The sequence below is a fragment of the Rhodnius prolixus genome, unplaced genomic scaffold, assembly GCF_049639745.1.
Source record: "Rhodnius prolixus isolate KJV_2025 unplaced genomic scaffold, Rpr scaffold_4, whole genome shotgun sequence".
Classification (NCBI taxonomy): Eukaryota; Metazoa; Arthropoda; class Insecta; order Hemiptera; family Reduviidae; genus Rhodnius; species Rhodnius prolixus.
Window position 1 is genome coordinate 43,459,050 of NW_027411614.1, and position 22,237 is coordinate 43,481,286.

The 22,237-nt window shown below is 30.8% G+C and overlaps 2 protein-coding genes and 2 long non-coding RNA genes across 9 annotated transcripts in view; 2 read left to right on the forward strand and 2 right to left on the reverse strand.

Annotated features, from left to right (window-relative positions):
* Window positions 1-3,227, forward strand: part of eya (eya transcriptional coactivator and phosphatase 2) — a 69,458-nt gene extending 66,231 nt beyond the window's left edge. For all 3 annotated transcript variants that reach the window (XM_074132704.1, XM_074132705.1, XM_074132707.1), the window contains exons 16-17: window positions 143-246; window positions 1,587-3,227. In XM_074132704.1, the coding sequence (XP_073988805.1) occupies window positions 143-246; window positions 1,587-1,667 (185 nt within the window). In that variant the 3' untranslated portion in view covers window positions 1,668-3,227. The remainder of the gene's footprint in view (window positions 1-142; window positions 247-1,586) is intronic.
* Window positions 2,703-4,788, reverse strand: LOC141456558 (uncharacterized). The gene is made up of 2 exons (XR_012459865.1): window positions 4,624-4,788; window positions 2,703-2,791 (listed from the first exon to the last, which is right to left on the reverse strand). It is a non-coding gene; the product is annotated as an uncharacterized lncRNA (long non-coding RNA).
* Window positions 4,789-7,691: 2,903 nt separating this feature from the next.
* Window positions 7,692-22,109, reverse strand: LOC141456088 (uncharacterized). Of its 4 annotated transcripts, XR_012459578.1 has the most exons (9): window positions 21,952-22,109; window positions 21,676-21,813; window positions 14,526-19,409; window positions 14,134-14,448; window positions 12,068-13,097; window positions 11,383-11,633; window positions 9,424-9,528; window positions 8,968-9,061; window positions 7,692-7,936 (listed from the first exon to the last, which is right to left on the reverse strand). It is a non-coding gene; the product is annotated as an uncharacterized lncRNA (long non-coding RNA). The 4 variants fall into 4 exon arrangements; XR_012459581.1 differs by having other exon boundaries at window positions 12,068-12,290; window positions 14,260-19,409; XR_012459580.1 differs by having other exon boundaries at window positions 12,068-12,290; window positions 14,134-19,409.
* Window positions 15,533-20,893, forward strand: LOC141456080 (nucleoside hydrolase-like). Its single transcript, XM_074131711.1, has 5 exons — window positions 15,533-15,718; window positions 15,807-15,996; window positions 18,632-18,748; window positions 19,874-20,010; window positions 20,487-20,893. Exons 1-5 carry the CDS (start codon window positions 15,533-15,535, stop codon window positions 20,808-20,810), a joined length of 954 nt encoding a protein of 317 aa, XP_073987812.1. The 3' UTR covers window positions 20,811-20,893.
* Window positions 22,110-22,237: the final 128 nt, after the last annotated feature.

Consider the following 22,237-nt stretch of genomic DNA (forward strand, 5'->3'; position numbering starts at 1 on the left):
GAGACATCACGTTTTCCTTAAAGGGAAAAAAATGAAGGTTTATAGTAAAAAATGCTGAACCTACACTGTACGTAACCAATCTGCTTGCCCTAGTTATATATAGCCGTTATAAATAATTAAACGTTACTTGATGTTCTTTTAGGAAAAGAAAGTGTGTTCGAGAGAATTGTTACAAGATTTGGACGGAGTAAATGTACCTATGTTGTTATTGGCGATGGTCAGGACGAAGAGAGTGCTGCTAAACAAGTGAGTAATATTATAAAGTAACTTTTTATCAACAACATCTTTGTCTATATACAGGTCTATGATCTACCTGTATTTACTAAGTTCTTTGAATGATATGAAAAAATGAAATGTTTTTAAACAAACTAAGATGAGTCTGGTTTTGCCTTTGGGTTTGATTATAGTTGGAAGTTCATTTAGGTTTACACTTACTGTATACTGTCAAACTCAGTTAAAACACGGGCCATTTGGTGCAATATGCAAGATTCACGCTAGCCACATCACATTTACAAATTTTGTTAAATTTATATTCTGAAGTGAGGATTCAGGAAAATGGATAAGATAATTAAAACACTATATAATTGCTTTTATTTAAACATTTATTTTATTAAAATTATTTATAAAACTAAAATTATTCTTTTTTACCCGAAATTTGTCAGCGCTTTCCTCGTACTAATTTTCCAATATCTAGATTAAAAGACCGAGAACAGAGAGTCTTCGTTAAGGCAGATAGTTGTGTATCTGTTAATCTAGATCTGTTTGCCATTTTATTTAGGATCATGGGCAAAAATACTTGCTCACACAAGTACGTACTCCTAAAACAACATAAAATTTGTGCAGCAAGCCTTTCAATTTTTGGGTATTTCTCAGCTAAATAAAAAATATATATTTTGGAAATTCCTAAATTCTTGATATTTGTCTTTTAAAACCAAATCATTCTGGGATTTTACTGAGAGTGGCAGACATATCACAGAGCCCACAGGCTTCTAGGAGAGGCTTCTAGGCCTGGAGGATGCTTGATTGCAGTAGTTAAAAGATTAAGGGATTTGTGTGAATGGTATTGCCTCGAACTCCCCCTAAGCGCTGCTCTCTTCATTAAATCTTGCCCTAAAGATCTACAACAAATTATAGAATGAAGTTTATAAATTTGTTTTCATACACCATATATGTTGGGCAAGTGTTCCAGTTATATTGATTGGCAAGCTTGCTAATCAAATTAAGATTGAAAAATTACATTTAAATACTCTGAATTAGGAAGAAATATTAGATATTGATCATTTTATTATGGATTGAAGGTGGGATTCCTACCCGCAGGGGTGCTAGATTCCTGAAGAAGTATAGCTAGTCCTGTATCTCCTGCGGGTAATACTTTTATATTATTCAGAAGCTAGGAAGCGTTAATTTATATGCTCCTATTCAATTAAATGTTTAATATTAACTTCTTTTGATATTTCATAATAATAAATAGTTTGTTTGCTAACATAAGTAAAGATTTTACAGGTTTCCTTTTACTACTTTAGGCAATTATTGTCTTTTCTGTTCATTTTTCAATAACCTTTATTCAATTTTGTTTTATTTTCCAGTTAAATTTTCCATTTTGGCGAGTATCTGCTCATAATGATCTGATTGCGTTATACAACGCCTTGGACATGGGCTTCATGTAAGAAAAAGGAGTTTTACTATCGCATTTTATCATTTCGTCTGAAAGAAAAGCTAATTCATGAAAATATTTGGGTGAACTCATTGTGTATAAAAACTTCTGCAATTTTGACGCCAAAGAAAAAAATATGCTTTGTGTGAGGAAATAGATTTTTAATCAAATAATGAAAAAGTTATGGGTTTTTTAATATTGCGACAGATGGTTTTTGTTCAGGTGATACATATTTGTACATTTTGAGAAATCAAAAATAAAGCAAAAAAACAATATATGTAAATATGTGAAGACAAAATAAAAGTAATTAAGTAATTCACTTTAAACAATGTCTATACCAGTAAATTATAAATACATAATGCATATATACGTATAATATATGTAATCTTAATCTGTACATTATGTACATAGATCATGTAATTATATATAAATATTTAACAAAGAAAAAACTATATTAACTACAGTAAACAAACAAAAAAACAATTTTTAAATACTATTTTTTAATGTAAATGTAATGTTTGCTAAACATTTATGTTGAATGTCCATCAGATAGTTATTTTCAAGGAAATAGCTTTTATCTAGATCTAGACAACTACCATCTGTTCTGGTTGTTAGTCAATTAGCACCTAGGCTGCTTGCGCCTAGATTTTCATTTTATTTTTTAACTATGAGTTCCATGTTTAGATTCAGTAGTTTTTAGTTATAACTACTGAATCTAAATGGTCATTGCTTACTGCGAGTATGTGCTGTTTTCCGCAAAAAAATTATTCACTATCCTTTAAATAACAGAGATCTGCAAATTGTCCAACAGCTCTTTTTAAACTGGAATGAGCTCACTAACACACACAGTAAATAAAATCTATTCTTCTTCCATGTGAGGTTCCTCTTGGTGAATTTATGATGGTGAGCAGCATCTGGAGTGTCTCTCAGAAGCGCCCAACAATTAGTCTGCCATCATTATAATGCTCCATCTTCCCTAGTATCTTCTTTACATCTCTTTAATGTCCTAATGGATCAATCGTTCACCTTGCTCTTCAGTCACAGCTCCAAAATTTTCAGTTACAAAATACCAGATGCTCAAATTCTGATAAGGTAAAAATTTGTATCCTTTAAATAATTTTAGGGAATTCAGTCTTCCTAGAAAAAAGTTATTTCCTTAAATTAACAAAACCATGTAAATCTACAACATATTAAATACTATTTTTAGTTGAGGCTTTTAAAATAAATTATGCCTAACATTTTCTATTCTTAATTAATCCCTCATTCTTTCTGAATGTCAGTTTTTATTTATTAACTTACGACTAAGGGGCATTTTATATTTAAAAATCCTCGACATTTTTTAAGCACAAAATCAGTGGTATTTTTGTTTTATTTTCCAAGATATATATCCTTTTTTTTTGCACAAAAAATAAATATCTACAATCCAGTAAAAAAAAAAATTCAAATTCGATAATTGTAAAAGAAAACAAAAAGTAATTCTATTGTATCTTCAAATGTATGTTATGAAATATATTATATGTGAAATAATTCTATGGTTAGACGAAACGGTTTTTGATTAAAATGTGTATTTCTATTTATTGTCCCTTGGTATTTTTATCACTTTTATGGGGGAAGAGAGATTGTAGCAAAAACAGTAATTTTTTATTAATTTTTTAAATGCCAAGCTTTCGACCTAGGTTCTAGGAAATCTTCGGGGCTTATTCTTATTAAAAATTGCAATTTGTTTTAGTATGTTTTAATATTACATTACTAAAAATTACAATTGTTAATAAGAACTTGAAGATGACCAAGTTCCTAAGGGCACCGAAAAAAGTTATTTTAATTTCTGATCTCCATTTATACCAGCAGGAATGGATGTTACATATAGGCAAATTAATTATTTTATAATTAATATATATATGCCCCTGACATATGTTTCAAAAACACTAGAAAACTCGAATTACCGAGTTTCAATATCCAATTAAGGAGTAGTTTAAAAATTTCGTAAAATATGCTTCAAAATATTAGCAAAGTCGGAATTGCGGACTACATCTTTCAAAATAAGGTAGTTTTAATCTCAAACAACCATTTACTAAAGCAAGGCTGGATGTTGCAAGCAGGCTTTTCCTAACTTCATATTATATGCTTCAAAAACACTAGAAAACTCCAGATTACCTGCGTTGATCTTCCAATTAAGAGTGGTTTATAATATCAAAAAACTAATAGAGCTGGGCTGTTAACTGCCACTCTGATTTATAGAAATATAAAACTTGTTTTAATCTAGTAAAGAACATATGATATTAAATTAGGAGGTAATCCTTTATTTCTAGCGTAGTTTTGGTTTGAAGGATCGTTTGTGTGTGTACAGTAATTGGAATCGTGGTATTCCGCCAGTGTGTCTTAGCTTTGCTTTCTTTCTTACTGTTCATAATCATAATTTTTGGTGACTGATTCATAGTTTCAATAGGGAAAAAAACTGCCAGTTTCAGTCATGATAAATTTTTATTAGCCGAGCTTTCGGCTTAGGGACTAGATCATCTTCAGGGCTAATTTAGAATGTAATATTTTACATAATTATAATGATCATCATAATTTTTAACTTTCTTCCATAAAAAGGAAGCTGCCAAGAAGTACAGACAGTGTAAAAACCATGTGATGGGAATTGCTATTGATAAGGTAAGTTATTTTGTGCTTCTTTGTTAGAATAACTGCCATGAAATTTGTACCTCAACTCCAGTTTCGCGTTACATATGCTTTGCGGTGTGCAATCAAATTAAATTTCTCTAAGTGTGGGTGGGGTAAAGTTCCCCCTTTTAAAACGAAATTTAGGTGAGTGAGGAAAAACTGGGGGGAAGCCCCTCAATAAAAATGAAATTATACAAAGTTCAAAAATATCAACTTACTTATTCTTAAAGTAATTATTGATTTTATAGTTTAATTATTTACATTAATACAATTGTCTTTCACTAAATCTACGTAGGTCTACTTACGCTTGCATTTATTGTGTCACAAAATATATAATTACCATTATAAATATGTTACGTATTTATACATACAAGATATATACCTAATACAACTGCCTACCGGACAGATTTAATGTGTGTTATAACGAATATACACTCAGTGACAAAAAAAACAAAAAACGGACACCTGTAGTTATTTGTTTATCTTCTTTATTAAATAGGTAGAAATGTTAACAATGATCTTTGAGCTCAAACTAATCATTGCAGACTAGTTGTTTACCATTTATCAGTGATACTTATTCTTTTAAAGTGTTTAAAACAGGTTAACAGATTTTTTGTTTTGTTTTTTTGAGTCAGCTTAAGTGATTTTTTTTTAAATTTTTTCAAATGATATTCTTTGATTAAACATAAATTTTTGCAAAAATGTAATTAAATTGACTTTTTCCCCCCAAAAGGATGGTTTTAAGTCGTGAAGACCTTGCCCGGGCAGATGCTCTGGCCAAGGTACATCGCTCAAGTCATAGATGAGCCGCGCTCTACCATCCACGTTGACCTTCAACGACTTAGGACCACGAGAAGAAGATTTAGCGGTCGACCGCGATGTTCGACGCCTAGAGACGATCGTTTTATTACTCTTACAGTACTGCGAAATCGTCATGTGACCGCTCCCGAGATACGTAGCGAACTACAAACGGTCTGCAATGTCAGGGTGAGCTCTCGAACAGTCATCAGAAGATTTCAAGAGACTAACTTAGTCTCTAGACGTCTCTCATCAGGTCCTCTTCTACTGGAGAGGCATCGAGTAGAAAGGAGACTTTTTGTAAATCAGTATCTCCATTGGACACTTGAGCAATGGGGGGCTGTTCTCTTCACAGATGAGTGCCGGTTTGCTTTGTGGCAATCAGATGACTGGGACCGTGTGTGGAGAAGATCTGGTGAGCGGCGCTAAGCTTCATGTACCATGCGAGAATCCCAACCTTTTCAAAGGCAGTCAGTATGGGGTGGAATCAACACCCAAGCCCGTACCGAACTAATTACTATACAGAATGGATCTTTGACTGCTCGACGGTACATTGAAGAGATTCTTCAGGAAGCTGTGGTCCCATTTGCTCCATTTATTGGGAATAACTTTGTGTTAATGCAGGATTATGCTCGACCGCATGTTGCACGAATTGTTACCCATTACTTGGAGGGTGTCCCAATTACTACAATGAATTGGCCAGCACGTTCTCTAGACATGAATCCCATTTAAAACTTATGGGACATGTTAAAGAGACGCCTCAGGTAACTTCCGTCACCCCCAACAAATGTTCATCAGCTACAAACTGCTGTTGGTGAGTTATGAAATGCTGTTTCACAAGATGAAATTACTCGATTACTGTCGCTTATTTACTCGATGCCTAGGAGAGTGGAAGGGCCAGAGGAGGTAATACGCGGTATTAAAAATCAACAAGGTAATAATTGTTACTTAAATTTCAATTTATCATTATAAAGATTTTCCGGTGCTTACATAATTTAATTTCTGATCTGATTGCATTAAAATTAACTTTTTAAGTAATTATTACATGCGTTATAATTAATACATAGATAAAAAATTGGAATTAAACAAATAAATACAAGTGTGCGGCATTTTTTATTTTAAATATAAGTGTCCAGTTCTTTTTGTCACTGAGTGTATTATATTGTTTGTGTGTATTGTGAATTTAGAGTATATTTTATAGGAAAATATAAAAAATGTAAATAGAAAAATGTATACTAGAGTGACAAAAATAGACAAATACATAAATATATTACATTTTAAAAAGTAAAAAAAAAGTTATACGCGTATATAACGTAGTCCTATATAGGTCTAGAAAGTTTTGTTGATTATGCGTAAAGTTTTCGTTGAAAAATTCACCATCAATCATGCGTGTCAATTCTGCATCATTTTCCAATCACATAGAACTATTTTTAGTCGAGCTAATGAGCTAATGCAGCAGTCAAAAAACTGCCAACCAATGCTCACAACTATTAGCATTTTGCATATTAATAATTACAGGGATATGAATACAATTCCAATTTGAAGCGACAAAAACTGCTGTTAAGAGCAATCTATTGGAAAGGTCAATAACTACTCAGCAATGATTAGTTCTCAGTTCTTCCGCTAGATCGCATGGGTATGTAGAATTTGTTTTTAATTTCAAAGAAACCATGTAATTATTTCAACATTAATGTTACTTACTTTAGGTAACTTTAATATGTGCGCAAATTGTGTATCGAATATAAAAGAGATAAGAGTAATTGTAACAATGAAATAGTAATTATATTTTAAAAGCAAAAATGTTTTGTTGAAAATCGTACCGATTGCATTTCAAAATTTTTCTTACACTGATTATTAAGATTATAAGTTATTAAAAATAAGGGCTTCGGATTTAATATTTTTAAGATTACTAATTGTTCTTTTCATAATTTCACTCAAAATATATAAATAATATTCGTTAATACGAATATATTTGGTGCTTGTTTGTGTGTTTAAAGTACACTTAATGGGCAAATGCCCGTTATATTAGTACACAATAAATAGAGAAATGTGTAGTAGATAGATTGACAAAAAAGAAATAGACAAATAATTAGGTTTAAAAATTACGCTGTAAAAAATTCGTATTTTTTCATTTCATGCAGTGCTAACATAAATGGGCCTTTTGTCAACTTGCAGCCTCGTTAAGCTCATCTTTTACCTGAGATGTATTTTATCAGCACTGCCATAAATATGAAGTGATTCGCATCCAGGTAAGTGTTATCTTATTATTTATTACGTTCAGAGTAATACAACAAAAACTAAAACTTTTTTCATATTATACTTTTTTTATTACTGAAAAAATAGTTTTAATTTTTGTTAATTGTGGGTAAAGTTTTAATTGAAAAATACAACAACTTATTTTAGTTGAGCTAATAATTTTTCAATTCATTTTCATAATAATAATGTTAGTAGATTATGTGTGTTATATTTTTCCAATTAAATTAATTTTATTCATATGGAAGAAGTGTGTTTTTGTAAATATATTTCATTATCATTGAATGAAAAGGTTCAGGTTGAAAAAAAAAAAAAATTTTTTTTAGTTCAATTACAGCCTTTATTTAATCTTTATAATATACATAAAGTGTTATAGATGTATTTCTTAATGCTAAAACTTACTAAACATTTTAATTTAATTTAATTTTCAATAAACAATGATTTTCAGAATCAATACTGGTGATTCCCAGAGTACTGCCTGCAAAACGGTCATCCATGGAAGCCCAAGTGAAAAAGATGTAAAAGATTAATCCAATATGAATGTGCCAACAAACATTGGATAGGAATCTATAAAAAAAAAAGTAAGTAGTTATTATGAGTAATATGCATGATTTTATCAAAATTAAAAGTTGCATGTTAAAAAAAAAAAAAAAATTAATGTGTTAAAAAAAATTATATTTTATTTTTCCATTAAATCTGTTAATGAATATGAAAAAGTAAAAATTAAACGAAAAAAATTGAAAATATTTGATTAATATTTCAAAATGATGTAGAAAATGCGAAAAAATAAAAAGGATAACCTAAAAGGAAGGTTACAGAGTCTAGAGAGTGGTAGAAGTAAAAAAGAAAACCAAGAGGGAAGGTTAAAATGGCCGGTAGGGTCGTGAGAGTGGGAGCAGTAGGACAGCTGGAGCTATCTAGTGGGCAGTGGATCAGGTGAGTTTAGTGCCGCCATCTTGCTCTAGGAGGCTATATAACTAAGTTCGCTGGAAGGGCGGGGCAGGGTGGGGAGAACCGTCGAAGCGACAACATCTCCTCACCTCACCTTCATGATTCTTATAGGAAAGAGAGGTGATGGATGTTTAGAAGACTAGACTAGATTACATATGTTTGGAGCGACGAGCGATCTACCCCCCTGCATCACTCAAGTCGTACTGACGAGAATTCGTGCTGCTGCCGTATATATAGGGAAGGTTGCAGCACTGCTACCTGGTGGCAACTTCTGGAACTATTTTCTCACCTGTCTGATAAGTGGCGCCCTCTGACGGATTTTTTGGGAACTAATTTTTTACTTTTTAATTATTTTTCTTCTTTGTAACTTTTAAACGTTTTTTAGCACTTTTTTTTGTATTTTACTAATTTATATATGTAATTTTTCATGTCATAGAATGTAAAATAATATTAAGACTATGTAAAAAAAAAGGCATACAATAAATATCTTTTTTAAAGAAACTAATCGTTTTTCTTTGTTCTCCTGCTAAATAATACAAGTCAATAAATCATATATTAAAAAAGATAGTGCCATCATCATGCAAATTACATATTAAATAACAGATTTTTTAAGTAATTGATTCATAACAAAAGTTGTTTGTACTTACTCATTTGATCGATGTTTTCTCAACGGCTTTTTCATTTCCACTTCACTTGATGGATGGTTTTGCAGGTAGTACTCACAGTATTGGCTATTTCAATCTGAAAATCATTATTTAATGAAATAAACACTTAATAGAGTTATTCTTGAATTAGAAACATTTTATCCAATGATAGATAAAATTACTACGTATTTTAAAACTTCATTTTGTATTTTATTAATTAATATATGTATATATCATTATCATAGATTTTAAAAAACTAAGACTATGTAACAAAAAATAGGTATGCAATAAATAGATTTTTTAGTTAAACTAAACGTTTTTCTTTGTTCTCCTGCTAAATAATACTTTTTTTTACAAGTAAAAAAATCATATAATAAATAAGGTAGTGACATAACCATGCATTTTACACATATCTAGATAATAAATTTTTTGATTCATAACATAAGTTTTTGTACATACCCATTAGTTAGATAGATGTTTTCTCAACGTCTTTTTCATTTTTCTCATGAACTTCATTTAATATAAGTTTTGCAGGTAGTACTCCTAGTATTGGCTGTATTCAATCTGAAAATCAAATCGACATTTTGTAGAGTTAATCTTCAATTAAAAACCATTCTATTTAATGATACTACAAATAAAACCCAACTGTTTAAAATAAAAAAAAAAAAAACAGTTTTATCTCACAGGAATAAAGGGAATAAATAAAAAATTAAATTTGAAGATTTTGAACGGATCAGCCTTTTAAAATGAATTCGTAGCATTGTAAACGATTGTGACAAAAAATTATTTGAACTTAAATTACTCCTACGTTGCAATTTGACTTTTGTTAAATTTGTTTTAGTCAAGTTGCACTTACTACTACAAATTTTAATCATTGATTCATTAAGTTGGTTTAATAAGTTAGTTGATTTAAGTTTTTAACAAATATTATTTTATTTACCATTTGTCATTTAACTACCATGAAGAAAGTTCATTTTGTTCAAAACTATTTAATTTTAATCATAAAGTTATAGGCATATTTTATACAGTGCCGAACAAAAGTCTACATACACCACAATATTTCGGGAATTTTCAAAATAAAGAATTATTAGAGTAAAAATGTGATTTAAACATTTGTAACTATTGTTACTAAATATATATATGAGAGATGAAACGACCTCTGCCATCTCCCATTGCATATAAATAAAAAGATCGGAGTTCCCTGAACAGAAGTCCACATACAGAATTGATTAATTCAATATTATTATAATCCGAGTACATACTTACTAGTTAGGGTAAATCTTAATATTTAAAATTTATTACTTTTAGTTGAAACGTGAATATAGGCGGATCTGAGTTAGTTAAGAATTTATTATTATTTAAAATGGTTCACTAAAGAAAGGAAATTCCTGTGTCAGAACGCAGATTAATAGTTAAATTAAATAATCAAGGATTTTCATATCGTAACGTTGCAAACATTATTCAAAGAAGCCACGCGAGTGTCTAGACTGTGATAAGAAATTATAAAAACCAAAAAAAATGTTGAAAGTAAGCCGAGAAGTGGGCATCCGCCTAACCTTTCCGACCGAGATAAAATACCAATTTTCAGGGTGTATGCAGACTTTTGTTCGGTACTGTATATCTTTTTATGCTGCAATATACTAATTATTTAAAAAAAAAACACGATTTATCTTTAAGCTCAATATAACTAAAAAATATGTCACATTTAAAATCTTCTTATCCATTCTATTCTGTAACACATTTTTCAATTATTTGAATCAAAATGAATTAAAAATGTTTAGCAAAATAGTTCTATTTAAGTGAAAAATTATTCGGAATTCACATGAACGTAGACGCTGAATTTTTCTATCAAATTAAAATTTCTTTCAACAAAAAATAAAACAACTTTTTCAAAAAAATAAACTTTCTCTTTTTCAGAGTCAAAATGAACGATTTAATTTATCAGAAAAAAAAAATCATTTTAATTTATTTTTCATGTAAAAAGTTCAATTTTTGTTCAAACTTTTAATTTTAATCATGAAAGCAAAGAAATATTTACAATGTTTACTTAACTCTTGTTAAGAATTCAATTTAAATGAATTCTTTCCAAAAATTCAATACGATTTTATTTTCTATTAAGTAAATATGTTTAAAAAATAAAAATGCATGTTAAAATATTAACATTTCCAATAGAATTATAATTTTGTTTAAGGAAATTTATTTCTTTTAAATAGATCGGATATTTCATGTTAATTTTGAAAAAGGTTTAATATAGCCGATGTTTGATTCAAAATGCAACAGCATTCGGCAGTATTTCAATCAAATTTTATAAAAATTTAAAGTTATTGATTCAGATTAAAAGGGAAAGATTATTTATCAGAAAATACGTTTTATTTTATGTTACAATACTAGAACGAATGAAATAATAGAAAAGACTACCTGAAGAACAGTCCCTCACCAGGCAGAGTAGTAAGTAGATTTCCTTTATTTCTTTATATTCCAGAATATGCTGCATGAGAATCAGCTAATATTATCGGAATGGATGTAAAGAAGAGTCCATAGAGGTAATCATTTCCAGATGAAAGCTGAGCATTACTAAGCACAACCGGGCAAAGTGTTGGAAAGCAGAGCAAAAAGATAGAGAGCTCATTCCTGGCTGTAGTTTATACCAATAAGCTTATTTCAGCAAGCTATTAAAGAACAAATTACAATCAAACTTATAATTCTTCCATGAATACAATTTTAGCTAAATTTAATACTTAACTTATTCTAAAAAATAAAAATTACGCTGCCTAATCTAATGTAAAAGATTCAACATTTTTATATAAAGCGTTAACGAAGCTTGATGCTTTGTGCAATAAGTTCGGAAATTTCGGCCTTCAAATATTAAGATAAGGGTTTATATAAAAGATTTAAGCTATATTTGCGATAAAAATAATGGAAACCATAGAAAAGGTGTAAATCCAGTTATAATAATCAACCAAAACAAATGTAAAGAATTTAAAAAAAAAATCAACTTCATTAAAACTCCACTTTCATTTTAAGGAGTTAGTAATAAAAGAAAGTAATTTTTCAATAATATCTCTCAAAACATGCTTATTTTGAAATGTCACTCAACACTTACATTTATATAACCTGAATGTGAAGTGCATCGTAGCCTAATCTTGACCATCGTAGCCGAGCGGTAAGAGGCGATGGGCAATGCCCGCAAAGCTGAGATGTAATTGTTGGTTTAGTGGGTCCAATTTTTAATGGTATATAGCAAATACGGAGAAATGTATTGTAAAATACGTTTGCTAGTCGCCTCCGTCCACGACTTCTAATTGGTAATTGGAGGTAAAGTCCGCCTGAAAAAATAGGCATTACCTTACTTTTACAGTTGGTTGAATCCCTTGGACGTTCATCCATTAAACTGATTAAATGTATAACAGTTGATAAATTCTACTTAAATACATACCGCTATACCAAATTGATAGATACTACTACAAACGATTACACTTACGTCTGAGTGAGGGAGGTTGCATTCTTGGTTACATCACATGGTAAGCATGTGATATTTAAAATATTAAAATAAATACATAAATAAATTTAAAACATTAATGAGCTGTAAAATACATTTATAAAAACATTGAAACAAAATTAATGAAACCTAGTATGTATTTATGACTTTTGTATTTTTGTTAGTAATGTTTTAGAATTGTATTTTACAGGAGGGGGCGCGCTTTTTGTAAGCGCAAGACACTGACTTGTACTAAATTCGTTTATAATATGAAGAATAATTCATACAATAGTCAAATTGTATTAAATATTAAACATGTGAAGTTACTTATTAAATAATGCGTATATATTAAAATCTGGAAAACCCTTAAATATTAAGACAAGCAACATGCTGAATTATTAACTTTTTTTAAAATTTAGCTGTTTACAGTGTGTATATACAGGGTGAGCAGAGTTATATGCTCCACCCACTTTTTTTTAAACGGGGGGAAATTTCGAAAAAATAAAAACACGTATTTAATCATTTTTAGTCTAGTTTATTTTCAGTGATTGACACATTTTTTTAAACTCCTGTATCTCGAGATACAGCATCCAACTTTGTTTTTTCAAATGGAAAGTTATATTTTTTTTTACATATTTTTATAGTATTTGAGCTCCTAAAAAAACAAAAAACAATTTTTTGAAATCGGTTAGGTTTTTCAAAAGTTATGGTGGTTTAAAATATGAAAAACAAATTTCAGTTTATTGTCAAAATTACGTTATTTTGTTTAAAGAATCTGTTCAAACTGGGCACAATAACGGATAGGCAAGCCAAAACTCTGGACTCCCACGCTTTGCTTTTAGCAGCACTTATAGTGGCGAAGTCAAGATCTTGGCAGGCTAGAAGGAGGAAACTACCCAGCGGTAGCACTCTCTACAGGATATGAATGATGTTTATGGTCTTCATACAGGAGGTCGCGGGGACATTCAGCCGGCGAGGAGTATTGTTAGGAATGTCAGAGGAGGCGAGAGACAGTAAAAGAGGATTAGAGCAAGCAGAGAGAGCAGCATGGAACTTTTGGTATTTCGTCTCGGCGAGTTGGTGTATGAAGGGAATGTTGAGTTCGTTGCAAGGTCGTGGCTGTCCAGCGAGATTTACGGTCTGTAGTTAGGTTTGTAATAAAGGCGTCATATTTTTCAGTTTTTGTAAATTTCTATTCAGTTGTCTTGTGAGTCTAAAGTACTTCTGTTTGTCACTAGAATAACGTGTCTGTTACCAGAGCGCTCGAGCTCTTCTTTTTTCTCTTATGAGTATTCGTGTTTCTACGGGTAAGCTATATTGTCTAGTATTCCGATGTGGGTGTGGTCAACTGCCAGGTGGAAGTCTGTATTGCATTTGTCAAGATTGTAAACTGCTTTATCAACTTCGTCAGCAGTTTTTAAAGAGAGAGAAAAGATTCACACTTTTAATTTAATTTTTTGCATTATAATGATATAGTTTGCTTAGCTGACTGTTTGTTTGGTACGGGATGACTGTTTGGTGTGTTCGAGTTTATTCTGTTCATTAAATATATATTTTTTTTAATGGCTTTGTGTTTGTATGACACAGGTCTCCAGCTGAGGAAACTATAAACGTCAAACCAAGAGAGTAAATACCTCACAAATAGGTGGAGAAATAAAGATTAAATAAATATTTCATATAATTAGAATTACCTATTGTAATAATCATTTCGGTGATAAATTATATGTTGATACGGAGCTATCATTGTGTATTCATTAAAAGAAATATACCTAGATTTATAGAGTTTAAAAAGTTGTCACTTCTATAAAGTATCTTACAAAACCCTATTTTAGTACCCTTCTGGGCCTCCAAACACCAAATACCTGTCCTGGATGAACATCAAAGCAAAGAAAGAAAGTATTTCTCTAAACATTATTGTTCCAAGGTTTATTGGTATATTTTTCTGGAATCCTTTTGCTGGTATTAATTTTTGTTTTATCGTACTTTATCGTTTGTTGTACATAAAACTAAAACATAAAAAGGTAACATTAGTCAGGCAATAAATAATTGAATATTATATGTTCCTTGAGTAAATCCTACTTACCGTACAGCGTTGTTGGCAGAGATGGGAGTATATCTCAGTAAAGGCAATAAGTAGTAGCGTAACGACATTACAGGAGGTGACGTCGACTTTTACAGATACAACAGTTTCCATAATTGGCTGTAAACACAGTTAAACCCAATTTGCCTCAATAGTGTTGTGTAATGGATACTGTCCCAGCTAAATGTGTGCTCCACGTTTTTAGCAGTAAAAACCTTACGATTGAGGCATTGAAAAACATTTTTTCCTAACCACCAAAGTATGAAAGTGTTACCTTCTCAATATTATGGTATGGATACTTAGTATTGTTCAGGGAAGGGTATTCGACATCAGGTATTAAGGGGAAGAATCGATACTGATTTCCTTTCGTAAGTAGTGGAATGTCCCTGGTCGCGATCCTCAATGGAGTGAGTTTAGTCCTCCAACAAAGTTGCGGCCCCCCTTGACTAGATTTTTTTGAGTGTCAATTGTCAGTTGGCAGAATTGGTTGTTTGGGCAGGGTGGGGATAGTTGTCACAATAATTATTCATGCCCTGATACCTCGTCTGGTATTCTGTAAATAGTTGAAAGAGTTTTCCTTGTACACAGCCCTGGACATTTATTGTATTGTCAAATTTGTCTCCTTCCCCTAATACCGTGCCTGATATTCATGAAAGAATAGACATAGGATTCTGTAATTATATTAATTGTTTATTGAATATGTGTCACCTAATACCGTGTCTGCTATTTAAGGAAAAAATAGATAAAGAATTTGTTAATTGTTTTAATTGCATTATAACCGTGCCTGGTATTTGTTTAAAATTAAACATAGGATTTGTTAATTACTTTAATTGGTGAATAAACATGGATCATTACTTAAAAAGGGTATTTCAAGTGTTGGTGGTGTCCCCCGCCCTTGTTCCATCCTTTAGACATTTATTTAAATTTAAATTTTAACGTTTTATTTTACACAATTGCCCCCCCCTCATTTGACTTCTTTTCAGAGTGACACTTTTCAAGTTTGTTAACCAATGAAAATGAAACGTTTAATAATAGTGGATAATGACAGCGGTGTGGATGATGTTTGGGCTTTATATGTGTTACTTAGCCGGCCAGATATAGAAATTTTAGGCATTACTTGTGTTAATGGAAACACTTCAGTCGATAATGTATGCAAAAATAATCTTTACTTTTTGTCAACTATTGGAAGGTCTCAGGTAACTATTACAAATCGTGTTTGTAGTTATTAGGAAGTGTTTTTTCTTCTATTAATTCTCTGATACGAATATATTTTCCATCTATTAGATCCCCGTGTTTAAAGGGGCTGACTCCCAGTTAATACCGCTTGAGTTTATAGAATTGTCAACTGACTTAAAGTATTTTCATGGTGTTAATGGATTTGGTGATGTGGCGTTGCCTGATATTCCTATCAATGCAAGGATTCGGAAGGAGAATGCAATCGTCGCTCTGCAGAGAATAACTTCTGAATATAAAGGTAAAGTATAATACATATATGTTTCAGTCTATTAGAGAAGGGTTCAGTTTATCAGAAGTCACTTTTTTGTTGAGAATAACGGTTCACCGGTATTGCAGGAAGATTCTTCGTGGTGGGAAGTTATAAGTTTATATATATAAAAAAATTCCTTTGTCTCAAACCGTAAACCATAGTCTTGATCTCCATTTTAAGAATTTTGAATTTCTTGTAGTAATAATAATAATAAGCTTTATTAAAAAATACAATTCCATATTACATAATTGAATTAAAGTAAATTAAAGCAGTACTCTTGGTCGATAGACCATCAGAGGTCTACCTTGATAACAAATATAACAAAAATGACATACTTTTATAAGGTATAAATGATTAAATTTCAAATCAGATGCAAACCATTACTAAACCTGAATAATTAATACAACATATAAACACTTACAAAATATAGAACTTAGTTATTTTATTATTTATTGTTTTTGTAGAAAAAAAATAGAACTATTAAACATACAAAATTATACTGATATTACTTTTAATTACATTACTTTTGCGTATAAAATTCTTTAATTAAAAATTGAATTCTCCTATCATAAACCGTCTGTAGCCACCCGCGATAATTATAAATTTATATAACGCCAGCCAATTTTTCCCGTTTAAATACAAAATAAATTCTCGATAATTTAAACTTTTACTTTTGAAACACATGTATCTAAATTCATTTAGCACGGGACAGACACCAACAAAATGGTAGGTATTTTCTATTTGTTTGAGATTAAATAAAGAACAAAGCCATCGATCTTTACTTCTGTTTACTGCATAGTTCAGATTTAACATTTCCGATCTTGCCTTTATAATGGTACTCATCATATTTATATTCTTACTATTCAATTTAATATACGCATTCTTATCTAGATTGAAATTCACATCCTTATACACTAAATGAAAATTGGACTTCTCCACTCTATTATACAATTCATTACTAAATTCTAACTTTAAATAATTGACACCTTGTTTTAATTCACATTTTATATCGGTTTCTTTTAACCAGTTTATATTAATTAATCCTTGTTTACTACTTAATTCTACAAGTTTCGGATACCAAAAAATATTTTAATTATTTGTTCGGCAACAATTAACGGTAAACGATGTTCGGGCATATGAAATACTTTATTCAAATACTGCAAGTGCAATTTCAATGTGTACAAATATAAAGGGACTCTTTTAGTCTCTATATATAATACATAATCAGGCGTATTCTTTGGGAGAGCAAACAACTTCTTAATAAAAAATTTGTGTACATCCTCCACCTCTTTTATGTTATCATATCCCCAAACCTGGGCTCCATAACCAATAATTGATCTACTAACAGCCTCAAAAACTTTATACTTTGCTGCTAAATTAATATTCTTATTACCAATAAAAGAATCCCAAATTTTGCAATGGTCAATCTATCTTTGAAGTGTTTCTTCAAGGATAATTGTGGGGTGAGACCAACTCCAAGGTACTTATAGTAGTTAACGATTACAATTTTTTGATACGTCCTTTTTCTTTCCTAGAAAGTCTTCCTCCTATTACTTTAGTTTTATTTAAATTGATCTCCAAATTCCATAATGAGTAATATTCACTTAATCTTTTTATCAGTCTGTAATCCATGAGGTTCAGTTGCCATCAAGACAATATCATCTGCAAACATCAAACAATTTACTTTTCTATTTCCAATGTTAACACCGCCTTCGAGGAACTCCGGAAGATCATTAATGGAGTATGTAAATAAATTTGGTGATAATATACATCCTTGCCTGAGACCTACTTTAGGTACAAACATGTTCGTCAGCCCATCTCTGGTCCAGACTGCAGATGACGTATCTTTGTATGCTCTCTAAGATTTGTATAAATTTAGATGATACGCCCATGGAATAGAGCTTATAGTCGGGGGAATCAAAGGCTGACTTAAAGTCGACGAACAGAGTAAAAAGTTTACCCTTTTCGGAGCTGTTTTTAACTTAATTATATTTAGATAAGTAATTAAATTATCCTCCGTTGCATACCCCCTCCTAAAGCTCGCCTGACATTCGTTTACAATTTTATTCTCTTCCGCCCAAGATTGTACCCTGTTTTGCAATAATCCTACAAACAACTTAGAAACTGAGTCCATAAAACTTATACCCCTGTAATTAGCAACATCATTACAATCGCCCTTTTTAAATAATGTAAAAATAATTGCATTCCCAAAACTGTTAAGCAGCTCTGCGGTATTAAGTATATAGTTACATACATTTAGTAATATTTCCAAATAATTTTTTGGACTATTTTTAAAAAATTCTGTAGGTATTCCATCAAATCCTGGAGGTTTGCCTGTCTTCGCTTTAATCAATACAGCCTCCAATTCTTCAAAACTAAAAGGAGAGTCCAGTGTCTCCACACTTGTCTGTGGCGGAGCATACAAGAAGGGCAACGCTTTTACTTCTTTATTCAAAAGCTGATCAAAATGATCCATCCATTCTCTGCTAGTTATCGTCCCACTACATATTCTATAAATTTCTTGTAGTATTGATGTTTGAGAAGGAACTGTTGAAAACTTTGTTTAATGTTTATGAGATTACTTATTTCAAAATATTAATTGGTTTATTTTTTGGATTTTAAGGGAAAGTGTCGCTAACATGCTTTGGCCCATTGACAAATATTGCACTAGCAATTAAAACATATCCAGATTTTGTTGAAAATGTCAAAGAGATTTTCATAATGGGTGGAAATTACACAGGTAAGTACTTAAAATTTTGCAAAGTTCATTAAATTTTTATATTTTTTTTTATAAAAAGGTTTTTATATTTTAATTTACTTAAGATCTTTTGTTCTAAATGAATGGTAGCTCTAAAAGTTGCTATTCATTTGGAATAAACTATTTAGAAACTATATGTAGAGAACACCATTTGTTATTTCTTATTATTATTATATTTGTATTGTTTTAATATTATTTTCTATTTATTATTATTGTTATTATTATTATTTTTCTTTTATACTGGAATTGGAACAGTTATTTTAGTTATTATGTCAGTTGCCAATTTATCTTAATTTATTTTATTTTATGTATTTTATTTACTTTTTATTATTTAGCACAGAACCCCTGTAATGTGTTAACACAAAATACAGAATTTTTCTATTCTATTCTATATTTTAATTTACTAACGAGAAGTGCTGTTCTGGAGTGCTTCTTAATATGAAGCAGGCCTTCGATCGGGTGTGGCATATTGGATTTCTCTGGAAGCTCAAGAGTATCCTTCCAGCAATCGCATTTCCTTAATTGAAACTCTCACTTGCCTGATAGATATTTTTGAGTGGAAGTAGGTCTATTCTTTCTCCATTCAGGTATGCTGATGCTGGAGTTCCGCAAGGTAGCATTCTAGACTCTATCCTGTACATGACTAAATGTTCAGACAACTTATTCCTATGCTTCTAATACTGCCACCTTAACTAAATTCACACATAGAAACCTTTAGTTCTACCTCACCTCTAAAGCAAAATTGCTGTAAAACTATACAAAAAAAAATCACCTTCACTCTGTGACGATCACTCTTCATCCTACCTTTTACAATCCAATTTCTTTACCAGTAGTGAAGGTAGTGCAATATCTTGGAATTTATCTCGACAGAAGACTTGGAATCCTAATAGATGAAGAATAAAACTTAACAATGCTACCGACAGCCGAAAAGACTTCGAGACACAGATCAGACTCGCTTTAGACAACAGAAGACTTATTTATGGAAGTGCATTAAAGCCCGTCAGGGCCCACGGCATGGAACTGTGGGATTCAACGAAACGCTATATCTTCGAAAGGTGACCTTGTAGACTAAAATTCTGAAAAAAAAAATCGTGTTATGTGTTCCAGCGTTAGGAAATACTACAAGATGTGCAGAATTCAATTTCCATTCAGATCCTGAAGCAGCGTTTATTGTGTTGTCAGCTATGGAACGAAAAACAGTAATTTTGCCATGGGAGGCATGTCTAACACCAAAATTAACGTTTGTACGTTTTATTTGCAACCATACTTTTATATTATAATTCATAGAACTTCTATTTATTACCTTAATACATCTGTGCATTCTTTACTTGGCTTTCTTGTGTGCATTGAATGCAAGCTCACACATGTATTTGATAAATTGAATCGGTTTATATATCTAACCTTTTCTCTATCGCAGCAACAATAATTTCTACAATTCCTCCATAATAATTTTTAATATTTCATAATCCAATTTTTGCATTAAAAAAAAGCTGGTAGCTACAACCTTAATTTCAAAATTCAACTAAATTGAAAGTGTTTTTTTTTTTAATTGTTGAAGTAAGTAGATTATTAGGATTGCCTGCTTTGATAGCTCCTAATTTTGTATAGGTTCGATTTTGTATTTACATTTTTTTTTTTTTGTTTGAGCTGATTTTGGAAGGCGAATCCTTCAAATTTTATTTTAACGCATTAGGAATAATATTTACTTACAATGTTATAGGAATTCAGGAATCAGCTTGGGCAAAAAGGTGGCCCGGCCATGGATCTTATAAATAAAATTGAAGCACCAATATTGTCGAGAATGCAAAGATTGAATTTTACAAATTGGGTGAGTGCTGACACAATGCTTGCTGCGGTTGTGGTAGAGCCTAGAGTGATAGAGAATAAGTTCTCCGCTAATGCAACCGTAGAGTTGACTGGCATTTACACAAGAGGACAAATCGTCATTGACCATTTGAACACCAAAAGACATAATGTTACTATTATCAAGTCACTTAGAGCAGGTTTATTCAAAGAATTGTTGTCAAGCATTGGATCAAATTGAACATTGTCAATCTATGTTTTTTAAATATAATAAATAAATTTTTATTCTAAAAAAAAAGATTTAATATAAATGTTTATATAAATTGTGGCATTTTTCTATTCTCCCTCAAAACAGATAGAAAAAACGCTTCTATTTCTTAAATCTTTTAATGAAAAGTGAATACAAAATTAATAAGCAGTTACATGGCAATTGCTTTCTGGCAGAAGTTGTTAAATCAAGAAACAAAAAAAAAAAACGCACTCTAAAACAATTAACTAGATGAAACACACTAAACTTGCAATCTATTGAAGAAGATTAATGTTCTTCAAAGCCGGAATATGACTCATAATAATTCTCTCCAACATTATTGTTTGAAAAAATTGTTTTCTCTGTTCGTTACACTTAATTGCAACTTTACAGAGAAACGTTACCAAACTAAAACTAATTTACAAAATAGTCTAGGAGCCAATTTAGAAAAGGTCAATTATACATTTAAAAAACAGCAATTTTCTTGAAATTTGCAAATTAGACCCTTATGTTTTTAGACAATTTTTAATAGAATTATATAGGTGGCAAGACAGCAAAATGCCCAAGATTTTAAGGAGTCCAACCACCCCTCCCTTAATTGCTTTTAATAGAATCTTAATGGAAAAATTATAGTTATAAATCTGATTTACAATTATTAAATCAAATTTAAAGAAAATTAATAAAGATGTTGTTTAAAAAATCTAAAAAAAATTGATTTAATGTACTTTCCTTAGACCGTCCTTGACTAAATATCCCTTTTGTCGTCTATTAGCAACTAAGCGAAATATCTGATTTAAACTATAGTAAAAATTACTTTCTCAGAATAAATAATTTTGTAGAAACTGTATGAAGTACTTACAACTCTCTTCAAAGTAAGTAAGCTCTCTCACAGATAACTGTGACCTTCATCGGGCTGTGAGCAGTAAGAAACTCATAGGAAGGCAAAATTCTACGGGCCAGCTGATACAGTTCGTCATTAAAGCGTAAATAAGCTAAGCTGACAAAGAAAACAGTTTTTGTAGATAATTAAACCTCATAAATTTTAGTACTTTTTTTGTTTTCTTTTAATCATATTAACATTTACTGAAAGAATGGATCACTGCAAAATATATATATATATATTTAAATACAATACCTGTGAACTTAATTTAAAAAACACGAACACTGGCAAACATGATGTGGGCGAGTTTTTGAATTTACCTGGCTCCGCGGCGCCTCAGTGAAGAAGCAGAACCAATCATAATTTAGCACATTAATCTATTCTAACTTAATTACATTTTTAACTTATTAACTTTCAATTAAAAAAAAATGACTGGCTAGTTGAATACAATTTTAGAAATATGATACTAGAAAGAAAGAGTAATTAATTTTAAAGCACTTATGCTTCCGTAGGGCATTTATAAACAAGATGATTCGATTTC

What these genes read in the sequence shown, in the direction of transcription:
- LOC141456080 (XM_074131711.1), top strand. Translation starts at nt 15,533, where the DNA reads ATGAAAATGAAACGTTTAATAATAGTGGATAATGACAGCGGTGTGGAT. An exon ending in AATAACTTCTGAATATAAAG is followed by an intron (nt 15,997 to 18,631) that starts GTAAAGTATAAT and finishes TTGGATTTTAAG; the next exon opens with GGAAAGTGTCGCTAACATGC. An exon ending in TAACACCAAAATTAACGTTT is followed by an intron (nt 20,011 to 20,486) that starts GTACGTTTTATT and finishes ACAATGTTATAG; the next exon opens with GAATTCAGGAATCAGCTTGG.